The sequence below is a fragment of the Mustela lutreola genome, chromosome 4 (genome assembly GCF_030435805.1).
Source record: "Mustela lutreola isolate mMusLut2 chromosome 4, mMusLut2.pri, whole genome shotgun sequence".
Classification (NCBI taxonomy): Eukaryota; Metazoa; Chordata; class Mammalia; order Carnivora; family Mustelidae; genus Mustela; species Mustela lutreola.
The window spans coordinates 139,530,974-139,543,819 of NC_081293.1; the positions used below are offsets into that span (position 1 = coordinate 139,530,974).

General features: G+C 35.8%; 1 protein-coding gene across 1 annotated transcript in view; it reads right to left on the reverse strand.

The window, feature by feature from the left end:
- The window catches only part of THSD7A (thrombospondin type 1 domain containing 7A), a 467,710-nt gene that overhangs the window by 81,229 nt on the left and 373,635 nt on the right, over nt 1–12,846 (reverse strand). The window contains exons 8-9 of the mRNA XM_059171243.1: nt 10,724–10,958; nt 6,253–6,368 (exon numbers count right to left, since the gene is read on the reverse strand). Coding sequence (XP_059027226.1) covers nt 6,253–6,368; nt 10,724–10,958 — 351 coding nt within the window. The remainder of the gene's footprint in view (nt 1–6,252; nt 6,369–10,723; nt 10,959–12,846) is intronic.

Genomic DNA, 12,846 nt, shown 5'->3' on the forward strand with positions numbered 1-12,846 from the left:
CAGGATGAGCAGACACATTTATTTCACTTCTCAAGTGGATTGTTAGGTAGCACCTTCTGTTTCTTTTTATCCACTTCCTTATAGTAGGAAGCACCTGGGTACAAAGTCTGTGCACTGAAAATTAATAAAAAATAAGGGATTGTTTTGTTCATTGGAAATAATAAACATGGGGAAAATAAAGAAATATACCTATTGTGCTAATAGTGAAAATATCTATCTAGGATAGAAACAGAAAAAGGAGTTAGATACTCAAAAACAATTACGTGATAATGAGGCACACAGACTCAGAGGATATGCAGTCTCTCATGTAGTTATATTATAGCATCTTACAGATTATCTTATGATAGTCAAGATAAATTTCACCAGATAATTTACTTGATGGAAGGATTTAAAGGGCAGGCAAAACCAAGATTTGTTAAGCTAGACATAGGATGGATGGCAGATTGAGCACTGGAGTGCTAGGAAATTGAAAGGGAAATGTTTCATGCAAGAAGCAAAATGTAAAGGGATTTTTCATATCTTTGGGGGTAATTCTAGTGCCGTATTGCTTCAGGGCATCAAGGTAGACTAGACTTCTCTGCGATATCCCTTCTAGCTTTCAAGTCAATAAATGTATTAGAAAAAAGGAGTGGACAGAATTTGAAGAGTAAAATGTATTATTTAATCAAAAGTACTGATATTTTTAAGATTATAGTTACAAGTACTTATAGGCATAAATGTTTCCTATTTTTTAGAAGAGTCCCGCATAAAAATTTATAAAAATCTGGAAAAAGATAACAAGTGAACTGGTTTGAGGATTAAAACTACCCTCTACTCAATACTGATCCTTAACGGCATTGATTTTTCAAGACACATCTTGAGAGAGGGCTGAATGACATTTCAAATAATTCTTTTTGTTTTTCCTGGCATGCTAAGTTATTCTAGTCCATCTTCTGCAATACTACAGTGTAATCTTACTTCTGAAAATGACTTTTAAAGGGAGGGTGGCCCCACCTCTTCTTAAGTTTAAAGCTCTAATAAGATTTAGACTTTACCTGAAGAATTAAATAAGCACTCCATCCTTGAGTTAATTTTCTGTTGCTATTATCTGTCCTTGACCATAGAACTCCATTTACTATTTTTAATTGTGTGCGGAAGTCAGTGTTATTTCAATGAAGCCTGGATTATTCCCATTTCATACCAAATAATGAAAAGAAAAAAAAAAACCTAACCACATGTCATTGCTTTTTCCCCCCCCTTACAACAATAGGCTAGTTTTCTATAACACCACTGTATTGTTATTATCAGTTAAAGCAGTCTACAGGCAAAAACAGGAAAGGCTTCTCTGGGTATACAATGCATCTTGGCACTGTTGTCCAACAGCAAACCCTTCTCTCATTCCCTTGGCTTTATTTCCTCAATACACAATTAGAGTTATTCTTTTTAAGTCTGAGTGCCTAGGTTTAGGGTTTCTGAAAGCCTTTTGTTATGTGAGACTCAATACAAAGCTTCCAAATAGAATAAGCAGGGCTGGTCTTCTGCTCCTGCTGAGATGACCTGGTTTAACCAAACACAGCCCTGCTCTCAGAGAGCCTGTCACAGGACAGCAGGTTTCTGAGCTGGCATTCTTGGACTCCTTGGCCACCACCACCCAGGAGCTCCAGGGGCGAGAACAGTATCCTAGTGGCACCGTGCATTTTAATTCACAGCGGTTACTAAATCCTTCAAGAGACAGCCAACTAAACTCATTCTATACCTCACATGTCTGTCACTCACCACAAAAAACTAGCACCACTGCCACGACCCTCTCCCGACACCCCCACATCTTCCATCACCATTTGGTCCCACAGCACTCCCTACGTGTGTAACCTGATCTTCGATTTCTCATTTTATTCCATCTTCTAATCCTCCCACCCAGATCCCCATTAGAACACACGGTCTCTCATCTCCTATCTCTTCTTGGAAAGTTTCCTTCACACTTTTTGCCAGTGAAGCTGATTCTACACATTTCCTAGACTTTTCTTCTCCTTTTATCTTTAAAAATCTCCAGCTCCTCTGTCACCAGCATTCCTTCAGATACCCACCTCGCAGCAGCCAGCTACTAGCATTTCATTAATTAACCACTTTAGAATGTCCCTCAATGCGATCCTTTCTCTTCCTAACCCAGCCACCACTCTGCTGGCTTTGGCAACCACATGGTTATTCCAGGCAAGGTGCTGGGCTCTGAATTACTGTACCTCCTCATCTTCAATGACCTTTTCCTCTGTTTCAAATCCATTACTAGCGCCTTCTGTTCAGCCCTTGATGCTATTATCATTAGTACTTGCACACTCTCATCTTAAAACATCTTACTTTCCTGTCATTCCTCCTAAACTTCCAGTTCAACAGATTCGGTTCTCATTTTACTAAAGTTCTTCAAACTCAGTTGAGACTGCCAGTCCACTGTCCTTATTACTTCTTCATTATCTATCATTCCTTTCATGACCTCACTTCCATCCCAACCCAACTGAGATTCCACCTTCATTATTACAATGGAGACTCCCTTGAGAACACCCTTGATTCCCTGCTCCTCTCTTTTTCCCTGGTACTCTCCTAGAAAAACCCCAATTCTAGTCAAAACCAATTATTTGGTTATACTTTTTCTGCACTCAGGCAGCTGAACATCCCTGGAGAAATAATGACAACTGCTCTGAGGAATCCCTTTTTAAACACATAACTAAGTGGGGTCTCCATGTTGCCTAGAAATTCTATGTTATTAGCTTGTCTGCTTCTGCGTTCTCCAAAATGATGGCACAACTTTTCTTCTCTCAAGACCCCCTTCACCCATGCCTTGATCCTTCATACTCATTGAGAGATTAGAACAATCATTAAATGCCCAGTCTGCCTCATACCACCAGACTATAAGCTTCTTGAGAGCAAGGAACACTGATTTCCTTGTTTACTGCTATATCATTTATATTTAAAATTTAAAATATTAAATTTATTTGAGACATCTCCACTGAAAGGAAAAAATAGATAATTGCTTAAAATAATATTCATGATGTTTAATGACATAATGAGTATTTAAAAACAAGTATCAGTAAACATGTCAACAAATACTTAATAATGATCATTTTTTTCTTCATCACGATCTAAATACTTTTCTCACACTGATACACAAACTTCTAAGAAAGACAACATTTAGACTGCATTCACCAGAAATTAACCATATGCAGCATGAAGGTTATTTCCTACAGGAACTTAAATAAAAAGAAAATACGGGATGGATGGATAGATGGATGGATAGATAGGTCAGTCAATCAATCATCAAATCAATAATAAGCTAACCAATAAATTATATGTCAGTTGGATCATGGTTCACAAAGCATAGAGTACTGTAACATACATTATCTCATTGGTGCTATAGAACCACCATAGATGTTATAAGCAAGGCCTGGTGAGTTTAAGTTTCTTGCATAAGCTTACAGGGCTGCTAAGTGGCCAAGACAGGTGTTCAAAGATTTGCTGACTTAAAGTTCATTCATTCCATTATATCATAAAACCCACTACTTATACGTATGCTCAAAAACTAAAAATTGTGTCCTGCTAGACATAAGCCCAACTTGGTCTTCCATAACTTGTCTCTATTCTTCTTACCAACATCACATCTTGATTTTTCTCCCTATTCTCTGGGCTCCAATGGGCTAGTTGTCTCTTTCCTCTTAAATAACATACCTTCACATGGTCACCTAAGAGTCTTCCTGGTGCTTTTGATCCTCCCTTGGGATTCTTTTTTATGTTCCTGCTTTCAAAACGATTGCTTCCACCTTCAACAAGGTTTTCCCTACTATTTTTTTCCACAATATTTCCCCCCTTCCCTTCCTTAGAGCTCTGTTTTACAACTAAATCTTATTGAAACAAGTCTTAACATTATCTGGTTTATATTGAAGAGTTTTACATTTTAGAACTCATGCTATTCTGTATTTTAAATGAAATCAAAATCTCACTGAAGTCAGGGACTGTGTCTTCTCTACAGGGCCAGTAATGTACCAGTTTTATATAGGAATCATTAAGTAAGAAATTCAGTAAGTATTTATGCATATATATACACCAATAAGTATTAATGTAATTAACATGTACATAGTATTTACAGTTTATTTCTTCATCTGCCTGCTAAATTTAATTAAAAGGCCTAATACAAGTAATCATAGTTTGTCACATAATTTTAATAAATTATAAATGGTCAAAACAGAGAAGAGCAAATCACTTTCTTGGTACTATAAAATTCAGCAGAAATCAAAATAAAAATTATATTATTCAATTTTAAACTACAGTATTTTTATAATTAATTACATCTTTTGTTTCTTTTCCAGGCATATATCTTTTGTTCCTTCTTCCTACACTAGAAAATTCATAGGCTACTAGAATAGTTTCTAATTCCTGGATATATCCTAATATCCCAAACTACTTTCAAATGAAGACCTAAAGAAATGAGAAAAACTTACCTGATTCCTCACTTTTGTGACTATCCTAGAATCAGTTTAATGGAATATTTTGTGTTCTTCAACTTTATTTCCTTGAAATACTTTAGAGCATTTCAAATTTTATTTTAAAATACTTTACACAGTACAAGGAAGTATTTAATATAAGAAAAAGGCAAAGGTCTTTTCTTGCCTTTCATTTTCATTAAAAATATTATATTTGTGTTAGTTTATTAATTACATGATTATAAGTGTAACTGCACATTTTTGGAATTATTAAATAATTGCCTTATACTAACATGAACATTACGTATAAAAACATTAAGAATAAATTTTGAAAGCACATGAATTCCATGTAATCAATAAGCTTTTTTACTGTAATGATGAATAACTAATATTTACCACAGAAATGTTGACTGATAAAATATCATTCTGTTGCTGATTATGACCAAGCCAGATGATCTCATCTGTTATTTAGTTTTTAAGCAAATAAAAGAAGAAAATGGAAAAATTGTCAGTGACACTGGTTTATGATTAAGTTTAATGCCATTAACATTGTTTTGAAAATGTTAATGCTTAAAACTTTTTACACCAAAACCAGTTTAGGTGTCTTAAAAGACTTTTAAAATAAAAATTTTATATTCTTGCTCACTTTATGGTTTAATTTTATTTGATGTTTCAAAGGTACCTAAAATTTTTTAGAAAGCGTAAAAAGGAACCCATGTTTTAACTGTATAAAATGATAATCACTCTGTAAAAACAATCCATTATTAAATTTATGATCTCATATAACATCTTAATGATTTAAATAATTTTTGGCAATTTAAAATAGTGGTTAATCTAGAAGTTGATACATCTTTTTCTTTTTAATTATTTCATTTGCTTAGAGAGAAAAAGAATAAACAGCGGGAAAAGACAGAGGGGGAGGGAGAGAGAATCTCAGACTCTGCACTGAATGTGGAACATGGACGTGGGGCTAGACCTCACCACCCTGGGATCATGACCTGAGCTGAAATCAAGAGTCAAATGCTTAACCAGCTGAACCACCCAGGCCCTTCAAGAAGTTGACTCTTAACTGAATCTCTTTAGTAAGAGTCCAGAAGCTTAAATAAAATAAAAACACAAAATAAATTTAAGAAAAACTATCAGTATTTGCTGGGAGAGTAAAATTAAAAAAAAAAAAAATAGAGTGTCACCCAGGACACAGACAAAATTTGTTCGAGTATTCCGTAAGTCACCTGGAGGATATCTATATCCTTCTCAGCAGCAATGAGAAAGGACACTTTCTGAGAAAAAGACACTCGGTTATCAAAGTGTCTGCCATCATATTAGTCTTTGTGAGAAATAAAAAAAACAAACCAAACTGGGAGGAAATCCTCATCTTGCAAATGCCTCATGGCAGTTAAGTGTTAGAAGAGGTCTAATCTGGCCATTGTTCTCTTTCCTTTATTTGCAGCCTTGGGGGCTGCATAATTTAATTTTATGATGAATCTGGGCCCATGGCTATCTATTTCTTGCCAGTGAGAGGGCTGGAAGCCATGAGGATGGATAAGATTGTTGTATGTTCTTTCTGAAATACACAGGGACACTACACATTCTTTTAGAATAACGTTAAAGGAAACCTTATTAATAGAATAAAGCCTAAAATCCACTCATTTCGATCTACATCATATAGTTATGGCATGCACGACAAACCAGGATTACACAGTCCCGTGTGAGAAGCACAAACACTGCTCAGCCAGAAGAACCTGGAGGTCCTGCCTGGTGAGTGTGTTTTCTAGGTGAGTGATCTGCAGAACTCTGGAGCTCATACCTTCTTTACATGAGGTGGGACATGATGTCCAGTCACTATATGGCGTCACAAGACAGTCCTTCCTGCAAGGAAGGAGACAGGGCCTCACTGTTTCAGGTCGAAGGCTTTCAGGACACCTAGGAAACGCAAAGCGAAATTACTTAGCCTCTTTGGTAACCCAGAAAACCAGGTAATTTAGTATCCTTAAATTTTTCATTACTAAAATGGCTAAACAGTCATCAACTTGTATGATTTAACTTCTAGGAGCCTGTTCATTTTTTCTAAGAACTATACAACTACATGATTCTTCCAAACTGGGCCTCAGTAAAGCTTCGCAAGGCAGGATGTATAGATTTAATAACAGTAATTGTGTTACTAGAACAAAATAAATTAATTATACTGTAACTCCTTATAAAAATCTCTCCATTAATAAATACGTATTTTCTAACATGCTCTAAAAGAAATTTGTGGAAATTCAAATCACTAATTTAAGGACTGATTCTGCATCTTTGTATAATAGGCTTATTGCTGATTATAAGTTTCCAGGTTATTCTACAGTTTATTTCTATAAAATATGCGTGGCATAACATAAAATTTGTAATGCAATATATTCAATATACAGGACATGCTTCAAGAGGATATTTATAGCTATATATTATATAATAACAAAATAATAAATGTATATAGAGTATTATGATAAGCAGTTTTTTGCTTTATTCCTGATTTCATTTAGTGTCTCTATTCTTATTTTGTCTTCCATTGTCCCCAGTTTCAATTTATCCTAATTATGGGATTTTAAATATATTTATAAATTAAAATTAAATATATTTAAAAATCAAATTATTAAATAAATAAATTAAATATATTTATATATTAAAATTATAAATATTGGGGACAAAAAGAGTAAATACAGATAAAACAAAAACAGTCAACTAATAATTCAAAGAAAAGTAAAACACTGTGATTTTGACAAATTATAGTAAAATTAATTAAATTATTTTAAAAAATACAGCAAACATTTATTAGGAACACAAGAGAAAGAAAATGAGAAAACACTGAAATGTCTTAATTTATATAAGAGTTTTCACTTTTTAAAAGATAACTTTAGGAAGCTGATGTATGAGCTTTGAGTATACTGTCTTACTGATTGTATATTCAAGTGATTTTTTTTTTTAACTTTCCCAATTCTTCTCTGTATCTTCAAGATCTGATTCTACCATTTCTACTGGTCAAATATTGACCACTAGCATTTACACTAGAAGAGGATGTATCTTAAGGACAATAAAACATAACAGCATAATTCATATGACTAAAAGTAACTTATTGTTCTGATTCCTAAGGAGTTCTCTTTTGAGGTCATATAAATCTCTGACAAAGAAGCTAAGAGGCAGCGAAGAAATAAACCAACAACCACTAGTATTACTAGTTGCTGGAATAACTTGGCAAATTAGTGAAAAATGGGATTTAAAAACACTCCTGATGGCAGAAGTCAAATTTTCTGTAGGTCAGGATAAATTGCTTTTTAACAAATAGATTAATCAGATTGTCACAACTGAACTATGAGTGGAAAAAAACCACAACAACATCATTAATCTCCTTTCCATAATATCTTTATAGCACTTTGCTGACACTTCACTTTTTATATAATTTGTATTACACTTATTTATCTATATGTTCCATCTCATACATAAATATTATGTTCTATTCAATTATACAGATACATGCTTTCCTCTTTCACTCTATAACACTAGGGTTTATTTGGAAGTATATTTGAAAAATATATTGGACTCAAGATTTCAAAAAGAAATAATCTCCCTGGTTTATGTTGAGGATAATCTTGGATTTTCCTAATTGCTGGGACAACAAAGAAATTCAGATGGGAGTCACAGAAGTTAATGAATTGTTAGAAATAAAATTATAAATATCTAGAATTATAATGTAACCATTAGCTAGAAAACACTGTATGGCAAAACCCCACATATAATACTGTTAATTATTTTGGAATTATGGAATTATTGATTAATAATTATTACTGGAGGCACTCCTTATCAATGAAGCAATTTTACAATTTTAATAATGGAGGAGCATTCATAGCAAACTCTTCAAATTTTAGCCCTTTATAAATCAATGGAATTTACAGTGTTATCATTGACAACCTCCAAAATTCAGTTTTAGTTTTGAAATATCCACAGCAAGATACTTGGCTGACTGTGGAGAATAAAATTACTAACAACAAAGCCGTTAAATGAACACACAAAGATAAATTATACAGGCTAGATTACATCCAATAAAATGAATTCAGACTTCCTTTGGTGAAGCAATTGGTTCAGTCAACATGCTTCTTTTCTCCTTTGTACTGTTTGTATTTAGTATTTGTGGTTTAAATCAAGGAATTGATTTCCCCCCAAATCTTATTCAAGGTCAAATTAAACAGATGTGATAGGAGTTGAAGTTTGTTACTGGGAGGATAGATAAGATCAATAACATTGATTTTACCATTGCACAGTAATCTGTTTTATTAAGAGGAGTTTAAAACAATGTTTCTATTTGCATTTTTGTTTCAAATGCCTACCACTGAAAAGCATTCACTGAATTTAACCTAGCTGTTAGGGATAAGGGCAGTATCATTGTCTCCTGGATTCACAGTATTTGCTTAATTTTTCAGAACTTTAATGGCAAAGTAAATCCATTTAACTTGACAAATCTATACACGCATCCAGGTCATTGGATAAAGGCTGCAAGGGCAAAGGAAATTTTTAATGGATTATTGTGGTGGCTGGACATGGGGCTTCAGGATAGCCTTCCTATTGAATGATTTAATGACATTCATCCATCAGGCTCTTTCACACATAGGTTTATACACATGTATATCTACTGCTTAGCAAAAACAGACTGTAACGTGGGTAAGTGAGGAAAACATCAGCAGCGCTATTTGCAGGTGATGAACTGTGGAACAGGAACGGAGTGAGCTCACTTGTAGCAGCTCAGCATAATAACCCGTAATCCTGTGCCAGGTTGGTCAGGTCACAGCCCTCCGCAGCAAGTATATCTACCTGTATGCTCATCCCAGCAAGACCCAGAATCTTCCAGGGCTTGGCACTTCTGCCCCTGCTGTTAGTGCCAGAGAATTTTAATACACTGCCCATTAACTCCCTGTGTTACATTGTTTACAACTTCAGCATTATATCTATTAAAATAGTCGTTTGGGGCTACCTATTAAGGATGTGGAATAGTTTCTCAATTTATTCCAGTCTTCCTGGCATGTATTTCCTAATGTTTCAGAATTTCAAATTATATAATCAAATGAAGTATGGAGGCAAAATATCTTTAATGCCTGGAACCCTGGCCACATAATAACAACTCTTAATGGAATTATTATTTATCCCCTGAAGTTTTCCACACATCAGCTACATTATTATCATTTCCCCAAAACATTAGAAAGGATCTCAAATTTTTAAGGGAAAATAATATTTTCCCAGATTTATTGAGTGCTTATATTACTACTTTTTTAATCAAATCCTTTCAATTAACTTCGAAAACTAAGGCCAGAATCGGTTAAGGAGCATGCTTAAGGTCACACATTATACTGAAGCACCTGGCCAAGTGTTTGGAAATTTCGAGGCTGTTTTCATACCAGAGCAAAACTGACTGGTTTGACTTTCCCTGTCTTACATGGCTAAGGAGATTTGAATTCTCAAAGATTTATGCTGTCTTTTATCTCAAAAGATAAAAGTGCCCCCACCCTTAAAAGAATACGTTTTGGGAGTTGATTTATTAATTTTCTCAAATAACTGATTAGCTCAGTTATGCTGTGACATGTTTTCGTTTATATTTCTCACAGGGCACATATAATATGCCAACTCTTCCGGTTCTTTGTCCTCCCCTCCAGCAGATTGTTTGCCTTGTTATTACACTATTTGTAACCCCAGTGATAAACTGATGGTTTTTCTACTTACCATAGCACTCATCCTATCCCAAGGCTCTCTTTCAGAAGTAAATGGCTTATTCATTTAACCATTAAAAGATGTAATAAGTTTGGCTTCAGTATTTTTGATACAGTATTTTCTAGGGAAAATGAAAGGCAGATCATAGAAGGCTAGAGCCCAATTAAACCAGAGAGGCAGAGTCCATAGCCTATGGGTACACAGGAGGTCACAGACGACCTGCACTGCTAGGACTTCATCCACTGTCGTTATTGATCAGCCAGGCCCAGAGCAAGCCCTCCTTTCACAGCCTCACTAGCCTAATAAAAGGAGAAAAGTGCTGCCGTAAAACTGAAAGTGGGCGCCACACAGAAATATTTCTATGGGGTTTACAGATCCCAGGTACAAGACTCCTTCGCTGTTAGAACTTGATCAGCCGCTGACATTCAAATCAAACACATCCTGCTCTTGAGGACAGGTGTGACAAGCATCAAAAGGCAAGCGAAGCCTGAGCCAATCCTCTGCATGGCTGGCCACAGGATTTACCCTCAGCATTCTAAAGCCCTTACTTTTTGGGTCCTACTTGGCCCACGTTGACCCGCACACAGATGACTTTCCTTGTCTGCATGCCAACGGAGCAAGAGGCCTCCCCATTCCAAGTTGTGGTCGTGTTGAAGGACGACACTGAAGTGTCCTCGATGCACTGGCCCCAGGGACCGGTTTGCCAGTGGTACACGGTGCAGGCGTGCTCGTTACAGCCGCGCACCTCCTGCAAAGCACTGCTGTTTGGACAGTGAGCTCCACCTACAGAAATGAACAACAGAAGAGGATTAGCTACGGTGCTGACAGGAAGCTCACCATTCTCTCTTCTTCGAAATTAAGAGTAACAATGATACCTGTCATTTGTTCGCGCATACTAAGTGGCCAGCACGCTGCTGGGAAGGCAAATTACATAGTAATCTAATACCACTTGGCATCTTCCGGCTTCAATTTTAAGCAATGTAATATGCATGATTTTTGTTTTGGGGGACTATGGAGGACCTCAAAGAGGCATTATGCTCCAGAGAAGCAGAAAATGAGGTACAAATGACGAAGGGAAACACGGGGATTGAGATTCTGTAGATGGAGAAAACCCATTGTGTTTTCACATGTTATTCCCCAAACTGAAAATCTTAAATACATGGTTTAAAGTACCGCATATTTTAATGTATTGGGCTTTAGGGTGATGTGAAACGGGGGCTTAAAATCAACTGATGCTGTCTGATCTTCCCCAGTGTTACTGGAAAAGCCATGTAGTAATGATAGTGTACCATGTTTCTTCAAATCTAGGATGTCATTGGCTGGAAGATATATTATCATTTTGTATGTCAAAGAAAGAGCGATGGCTACAAGTTAAATGATGCTACACTGTTTCTTGATCAACCCTAATTTTTACTGTACACTTACTGAAATAGATTTGTAGGATTCATTTACATGGTTTTTAAAAAATATATCACTCAATTGCACACATACAAAGGGAAGACATTCCTAAATATCCTTTACATTCAAAGTCCAAATCTTTTTTAGATTTTATTTATTAGGCAGACAAAGATCGCAAGTCGGCAGAGAGGCAGGAAGAGAGAGAAGAGGAAGCAGGCTCTCTGCCAAGCAGAGAGCCCGATTCGGGGCTTGCTACCAGGACCCTGGGACCATAACCTGAGCTGAAGGCAGAGGCTTTAACCCACTGAGCCACCGAGGTGCCCCCAGAGTCCAAATCTTTTGAGTCGCATTTTAACTCACACTCATCAAAGTTTGCCCTCCTATACAGAATCATCCCTGTGGTATCAAAAGTGTTGATGATGCAGGATTTTTTTTTTTCTTTTTAAGAGCTCTCTCCAGGGCTTTCTGCCAAGGTACTGGTATTCATTTCTAAGTTTTGATGTTGGCACATTTTTAATTGTACCAGAAGATGTCAATAAAAGATTTAAGCAAGCAACTGAGTAACAGTTCTTAGCTGTTTTTGTTTATTTTGGGCAGAAATATCATGGAATCACTATTGACACCAGGAATAACAATAAAATTCAGGTACTAGCAAAGATAGCTACATTTTAATTGCTGTCTAGCTGCTGTGGTATTAAAATACAGCCATTTTAAGATGCCATAATTACAGAGATGATAAAAGGTAAAAGGGCTGTATCTTTTAATCAAATGAATATAGTGTGAAGTTGTCACTATGGAACCATTTTTTATGGGCTAGCCCTGTTATATATACTTTGTAGGGGGATCTCATTTTATACCCCAAACTTCATTACAAGTTAAAAATTGTAAAGTAGATGAGCCAATATAACTTAAATGATATAATGGTAACAGGTCAGAATTTATGGAGCTCAGTTTCTTACCCCTATGCTATGTATAATGCCAATTATAAAAATGAGAAGCTTTATATTGTTACAAGCAGAGTATAGGAGGAATTTATTGCTTATTCTATTGATAATTTAATCTATTTTAACTTATGTAGCCCTTGGACTTAATCTATCTGAATTTATGTAGTCTTCTGGATTTTAGGAACAGAAAATACTTGATTGTTGGAGCACCTGGGTGCCTCAGTCAGCTGGGCAGCAGACTCTTGATTTTGGCTCCGGTCATGATCTCGGGGTCCACGATCTTGGAGCGCCGTATCAGCCTCCATGTTCAGCAGGGACTCTCTCTCTCT